The sequence below is a fragment of the Clinocottus analis genome, unplaced genomic scaffold (genome assembly GCF_023055335.1).
Source record: "Clinocottus analis isolate CAN_PGR_092001 unplaced genomic scaffold, fCliAna1.0.p SCAF_34, whole genome shotgun sequence".
NCBI classification, from domain to species: domain Eukaryota; kingdom Metazoa; phylum Chordata; class Actinopteri; order Perciformes; family Cottidae; genus Clinocottus; species Clinocottus analis.
In genome coordinates this window covers 1,038,358-1,045,857 of record NW_027176087.1, presented here as the reverse complement: position 1 = coordinate 1,045,857, position 7,500 = coordinate 1,038,358, and the positions used below count along the sequence as shown (strand labels likewise).

At 44.1% G+C, this 7,500-nt stretch overlaps 1 protein-coding gene across 11 annotated transcripts in view; it reads right to left on the bottom strand.

The window, feature by feature from the left end:
• The window catches only part of rbfox1 (RNA binding fox-1 homolog 1), a 112,685-nt gene that overhangs the window by 32,902 nt on the left and 72,283 nt on the right, over positions 1-7,500 (bottom strand). For 10 of the 11 annotated variants that reach the window (XM_068596089.1, XM_068596087.1, XM_068596083.1 and 7 more), the window contains 5 exons: positions 7,483-7,500; positions 7,301-7,354; positions 5,386-5,478; positions 2,018-2,078; positions 337-390 (listed from right to left, as the gene is read on the bottom strand). The exon at positions 7,483-7,500 is cut by the window's right edge. In XM_068596089.1, coding sequence (XP_068452190.1) covers positions 337-390; positions 2,018-2,078; positions 5,386-5,478; positions 7,301-7,354; positions 7,483-7,500 — 280 coding nt within the window. The remainder of the gene's footprint in view (positions 1-336; positions 391-2,017; positions 2,079-5,385; positions 5,479-7,300; positions 7,355-7,482) is intronic. The other variant, XM_068596084.1, reaches the window with a different exon arrangement.

Sequence of the window (7,500 nt, the reverse complement as noted above, 5' to 3'; positions counted from 1 at the left end):
TCACCTTAATGGCCGTGGCTAATGACAGGGCGGGCCGCGTGTAAGCGCTGGGCGAGGTGACCGCGGGGAGACTGAAGATGACACGCGGGAGGCGGCGAGAGCGTTTGTCTCGCAGCAGCGGCGTCAGTCTGTTGTGGGTTTGTGCAAAGTCAGCAGATTGTCGCGCTCTCACCGGCTGCTTGTTGCACGGAGGGAACGCAGAGGAGGGAGAGGTGACGGGGTCAAAACCAAGGAGGGGGAGGATGAAGATGTCCAACTGAGGAACAAAATGAATGAGGAGGAGGAAGATAAGGACAAAGGAGACGGTGATGGATGGAGAAGGGCACGTCCTCCTACCTGCATAGAACTCTGGGCTGTAGACGGCGCTGACCACCGGGTTCAACTTCCAGCCTGAGACACACGCAGAGGAAGAGCGTTAGTGAGCTTCCTTTACAAGAAGCCGGGATGTGTGGATGACCATCTTTAGACCACAGTCACATGAAGACGAGCAGCTGCTCCTCTCCTCCGCCTGTCGCTTGCTGCATGAGCCGTTGTGCGACACCACCTGACGTGTTGATGTCATCGTTTGTCTGATTCTGGCTCAGCACAATGATGCTCAAAAGCAGAACGACTTGAATCTGAGTCTCTGATTGTCAGATGCAGGTTTCCAAAAATCAGATACAATATTTCACATGAGATTCCTCCACATAAGCATCTTATTATTCCTCACTTTTATCACACACCTTTTATTTCAGTCAGAATAGTGTGCATGGTAACGTTGTCTTATTGTGCTTTTATTCTGGTGATGTCCCATGTTCCCATGTGTGGATGCTACGTTGCTGCAAACATAGTTTCCTGTTCCAGGAGCATGAACAGGAAGTGAGCTGTGAGCGCTGGATCAACATGTTCAGACACGTTGTGCGATGCCACGGATGTTGCATCCATCTTTTGTGTCCGGTTGCTTCTGGGTTATGAGACGATGATGAGATCAACAGCTTGTTCACCTCCAGACTCCACACAGCTCAACGGTTCCAACTCATTAATATTGTTGTTCACATTATTATTGCCATCCATCTTTAGTTGTATGCGTTATTACAAGATTCCTCCATATTCATAGCTGTCAGGCTTTTCAGGATTTTGATTTAATTAGGTATGAGTTTAAAGTTGAACCTTTTGGAAACCGTGCGCGAAAATCTTCCCGTGCTAATTTTAAGTCCCAGCATGCCCCATTTAGACAATCTTCTTTCATAAAATATGTAATCTTTCTAAATTTTTGAACCGATCGACACAGTTTTTGGATGAAACTCCTTCCTAACAGACCTAGACTTTGTTTATTGTGGTTTTTATAGCAGATTCTGATTCTTTAGGTCCTAATCTTTCCATAAAGGTGTCTTATTGACGCTCCAGGAGGCAGTTTTTGGGGAATCTGACTCATATCATGCTGGCTGTTCATAATTATGATCAAAATATCTTTTAAAAGTGATTTTTTTTTTTGTAAGATATACATTTTGTTCCAAAGACTTTGCTGAACAAATACATACAATAAACACAAGTATTGTACTTAATTTGGGGTTCCTATGGTGACTCAAACAGGGAAAAGGAGGTCTACATTGGTTCCACAGTGTGTTGATGAAGAGGAGCAGTGTTTCTTCCTCTCATCAAGCCTCTGCAGTGCTTCTTACAGCCGACTCCAGAGTTATCGTGTGTCCTCTTAAGCTGACACTCATGTCATTGACGCTTGTCTTTGAGAGCTGCCGTCTGTGAGGGTGAAGCAGGTGGAGGTGTTTTTACACCACAATCACCTGCAACCCCTCGACTCCACACACATCATCTCCACCTCACTCATTAGGTGCCCGCGAGCGTTTGGCTGCATTTCCCATTGAAGAGAGTGAATGTGCAAACATGTATTTTGTAATTACCGCTTGTCATTAATTTCAAGTTTGTTTTCTTTTCTTCTGATGCTCGGTGTCAATCATGCCGCGTTGAGTCAAGACCATTCAACGTTGGGAAATGCACATGCACACTGACTCGTCCTCACCGTTTGCATATGGGTTGACCGTCTTCTTGTTGGTCATGACTCGGGCCGTTGCGTTGTTGACCTGCAGGGAACAAGAGCGCTCCGTGAGTGGCGACACGCCCCGAGAACAACGGGAGCTTTACTTGTGACAGTGACTCTGCATGCATGGCTCCAGGATGTTGTGAACAAAGAAAGCAGGAAACTGTTTCACAGCAAACACACAAGTCATTTGTGTGTTTTCAGGAGAGCATTCAGAAACATTTCAAAACACAACCAACAGAAATTCTTTCTCATTTGCATATGTTCTATCCTCTGACGTTTCCCTGCATGCTCTCCCCAGTTATAGAGACATTTCAATAACGTACAGGGACCAAAGGAAGGGAACAAGTGATGCACATGGCACAGTGATGTTGTGTAAATGTAGAGGTGCATGCGGTGGTGGGAGAAGGAGACAAAACAGTCAAAGGAAATGTCATCGGGGAAGGAGAGGAGACAATATGTTGGGAGCAATATGCAACATTCAGTCCACATTATAATGAGAGAAGACTGTTGGGACCAAAGCAACACAAAGCATTCACACTCGGACAACAGTCTCACTAATTCATCGCAATATGAAGATGTTTTTGTTTTAAAGCGAAGATTGTTGTTGTAAAATAAACCAACTAAGTCAATCAATCAACCAATCAAATCATTCCAAATTCAAACAACATTTGACAGGGTGAATCAAAATCAGGGTGCATTGTCTTCCCAAAGTAAAAGAAATGAATCACTGGGTTTCCAGATAGATGTGCAAACGAAGTCAAGTCCCAAGTCACTTTGGCTCGCGAGAGGAGAACACTCAGTGGACGGGCACGCACGCCGACACGCAGGAAGTATGTATGTCCATATACAGCATCAACTCAACCACAATTCAAAAAGAAAGGTCACGTGAGTTTGAGCGTTGCAAACGTTCCAAAGAGAGAGGAAGAGAGAGAGGAAATGCTGGCCGAATGGCTCGTTCGCCCACACTTACCGGTCCCAAACCTCTTTGGCCCCCGCACACCTGTTTGTGTGCTGTTACCGTCGTAACTGTGTTGGGATGGGGCCCTAAACAAGCTACCAGTGGGAGGATGGTGGGGGGAGGAGGGGGAGGAGGGATGAGAGAGGAATAAGCAGCATCTTACTCAGCTGGCCAAGAACACTTTGCAATCATTCCACTGCACAAACGCTCTGTCGGCTGTCTGTCCACCAGCAGTCAGCTGCTTCCTCAAAGCACACGGATCCATCGTACCATTGACCTGCTGGCATGAATGAGTCTAAAATCCAGACCACGGTATCAATTGAGTGTGAGTTTTAAGACAAACCATAAAGATTAAAGTTTTCTATTGCAGAGAGTTGAGCTGCTGAAGGCCGTTGATGAGTTTATTTGAGTTATTTCATCTTTAAACTTGATAGATTACGAATAAAAAGACCAAACTTTGATTCAGAAAAATAGTTTACTTATTGCAAATGAAAGGGCACAAGGCAGCGTGAGGCGTTGTGGTTTTGTCTGTAATGTCGTGTTCACACCGAAAGAGTTGCGAAATATTTGCGCGAGTCGATTACGAGTAAAGTCAATGATAATATAATAGAACCCGACACGGGGCGATGGACGGTCCCATGTTTGTGGGACTTCCTCAACAAGTAGAACGCAGAAATAGTTGTTCATGTTCATGGTTGATGGCAGGAATGAAAACTGTTTCACAGGAACTGACCGGGTCAGTTCAGGTTAGCTCGTGAGGCTACGTGCTGCTAACAAGAGGTAACGGGGGTCAAGCCTTTTCGCAACTGGTTGCCAAAAAGCGAATTAACCAGATAGAGTGCCGAGCGAGTAAAATCAGGAGAAAAAGCGTTGCTTTTGGTGTGAACGCGGCATCAGATTCTTACAGCGGCAGCCGGAGCAACAAAGAGAGGTGGAGGCTTCTCAACACGGGATCCTGCAGCTTCAGCTGAAAGTACCCGGTTCTCCCACGAGTGTGTATCCTTCTCATCTCGGGTAAACGGTGTCACTTGGATGTCATGTGGTTCCTGTGAAGGCCCCCGTGGCTCTGTGTTGCCTTAAAACCACTGATGACCAATCAGTTTTCTTGGAGAAACTTAAGCTCTGAACCACTGACACCCGTGAGACCTCAGATGTCCTATTTGGGATATTTAACAAAAAATAAAACTAAAAAAGGAACGAGTACCGTGAATACCACCATCTATTCCTCCAATTGTGTCTGGATGACGAGAGCTTTCAGTTGTACTTTCTGCTGAGCAGCAGTCAGCTGGAGCGTCTTCTGAGCAGCAGAGTCCTGTTTCCATCTACAATTTAAAGCTCTTAATTAAATACCGCTAACATTAGCGCCTCGTCGGAGGTCGCCATTTTCTTTTGAATTCCCCGCTGTTCACACCACACGAAGACAGGAAGGAATAGAGCCCGCCTCTCGCCAAGTCAGCCAATCGGATCAATCCGATTGGCTGCTTTAGCCGAGAGTGACAGTGATGAGCTGTGCTACTCATAAAAGTTGACAATATTTAAACTTTTAAGCGCAGCAAAAAAATGCGTTTAAAAGGCGCTCATGAAAGGCCGTACGAGAGGAACACAACGGTTTTGCTAGCGACGCTTCTTTGAGAGTCAGGGCTGGTGTGATCGGCCCCTTAGAGATACATGAGATTCTATCTGTAGTACACAGATGTAGACATGGCCTGATCCAAAGTATTGGCAATGGAAGATTGCAACTGCGATACACGACACGTGATCAGCGTTCTGTTTCCAGGCTGTTGGACTGTGAGTGGACACAATGACGTGCTATTGTCAGGCCACAGGATCAGGCTAGTTTAAAGATTTACATTTTTTGTTTCAGGTGTCGATCACAAGTAATTTTTTCCGGCCATCAAAGAGCACGGTTTGAGGTTTTTTTGGGGGGGAAACTAGTTCCTTTCCTTGTAAACATACATATCAACAAGTTAGATCTCTAACATTTATGGCCAAACTCCAAAGCAATCTTTGCACCTCCCAAATATGTAAAGTGCTGCATTGAGGGTCTTCACTGTTAAACCCTGGAAAAGTTAAATGACTTGAAAGTACAAAATGAAATCAAACAGGAAAAAGCAACAAAGTAAACAAAGAACAAACTAAACAATCAAAAGTCTTTGACATACAATCACATACAACAATTAGTACGAGTGATGTGAGGATATCGATCTGTGTTTGGATGAATGACACTGTGAGGAAAGAGAAATGATGAGGCGTTCATGTCTTGACAGTTCATGTCATGAGAAAAATGGAAAAGAGGGATGTGGCGAAGGACTCACACACACGCAAATCCACAACCACACACACACCAAGAGGAAAGGAGGACAGGAAGAGTGTATTTTAGAACATGCACCTCTATTTTACGGCCTTCTACCACGGTGCCGTGTAATTTCTCTCTGGCCCTGTCGGCGTCCACGCTATGCTCGAACGTTACGAACCCAAAACCCTGCATGCAGGACGGAAAGAGGCAAGAACAACGTGCACGTTATTGTTTACACATCATACGCAACAGTACAGTGAACAATGGCTTGCATCAGGAGATAACACAATATCCAAACATGGGACTCATTTTAGTACGGAAAAGAGAGGAAAGTGACCCTTCACAAAGCCCCGCCCCCTTCCTTTACCTCTTAGCTTCATTTACTCAAATGGACGACACACGGTCCTGTTTCTACTGCTCTGGGTGCTGAGCCACATTTCACACAGGTGGAGACAGAACCCGGTTCTTGGTTAGAGATCAATGATTCAGCTGCTTTTTAAATTGGAACCCTGCCAATTGTTCCTCAATGTGCACCGCAGGGCTGTGGTCATGATGGTGCGCTAAAAGCTGCTTGTTCCAGGCGGAACGTTGAGTTTTTTGCGGGATCTTTGACATGATGCACAGCTGGACAGAGCTCTTGGAGTTATCCTCGACTGTGATTGGTCAGAATCCAGAGCCAGCTGTCTAAATGACCTTTAACCTCACACAATATGTAGGCACTTCATTATGCAAGTATGTCTTGGCAATTATCACATTGCATACTGCAGGTAGTAAGCTAGTTAGCCAGACATGCTAATGCTAGTGGTTGATACCCCATTTATTCGATTGCACATATTTGTAGTTTTCTGCTTTTCAAAGGTGGATAAAAGAAACACCCCAGAAGTATTAATCTGTAAGATTCATAAATGTAAAGCTGGACAGGCCCGCCTCCCCTTGCTGCGGTTGCTAAGCAACGATAGGACCATCGCTGTTTGGGGGAAGGGTTTAGTGAACGGTCATTTCAATTCATATAAAACATCCGTTTACTAAAGTGAAATAAAGTATTTCAGGTGAACAATGAAAACAATTACAATACAGCTCGAAATACATTTTATTCACAGCTGTTATTTATTGTGATGTGAGCGTCCCAGTCTGTCCTCCCAGTGGTCACAGGCGCTGTCCCAGTGCAGCCAGTCTGCAGGGGCAATAGCGTGTCTTCATAATACATGCTGCTTTTACAGCAGGGGTTTATGACTGCTGCCTATGTATTAAACATGAAGCATCGGCTGCAAAACTCCCATATTGCAAGGTGGTAACAATCCATTCCTCTGATTAAGTCATAAAAGATGAGATTAAACTTTCCAAAATAACAAAGGACGTATGAACTTCTTGGCATGGTATCAAGAATAAGAACCAAAAACACAGGAGAAACCAAAGTACATCAAAACTAGTGTAAGAACAAAAACAGCAAATCTTTTGTTTTTATATATCAAAGGAATTTCAGAAATTCAAAAAGAACTTCATCTTTGACAGAAAATAGTCATATTTTATGCCGAGTCAATAGCTCAGCATAAAGGAAGGAGGTTGTTGTGAGAAAGCTCTTCTAATACCTCAGGACGTCCACAAGGGTTCATCTCTCAGGACTTGTGTAAACGTTGCATGTTATATATTTTATAAATGTTATTGTGTTTCCAAAAGAAATGTAGTTTCATGAACCGTTTTAAATTCAGTCTATTCATCAAAAATATCTTTTCCTAGAAGTGAACGTCTGCAGCAGGACAAGCCTGTTGGTTACTGCTGATGCTGGCGTTCTACATGACGTCTGCTGCATGATGTAACTCAATATACATATTAATTACAGTGAGGATAATGTCTTAAAGGCTGTGTAGCGATGTAATGACCTGAGCCGAGCTGAACCGTCAGCAGGAAAACAACCATCCATCCAAAGCGTCTTTCATTTAGCTTGTGAGCTGCTGTCTGACCAGAAACATCGACTACAGAAGTAAAATATCACTGAAACAGGATGTACCTTAGAACCGCGCTCGTTGAAGATGATTTCCACATCTAAGATTTTGCCAAATTGCTGTAAAGAAAAACAACAGAAGAAATCAATTGAACTGAAAAGTAAAACACAGACATTTAGACTCTTTGTTGATCAAATAAATGTCTTGTGGAACATCAGGAATGCATTCACGAGGATATTGTACTCACGCCAAACATTTGCCTGAG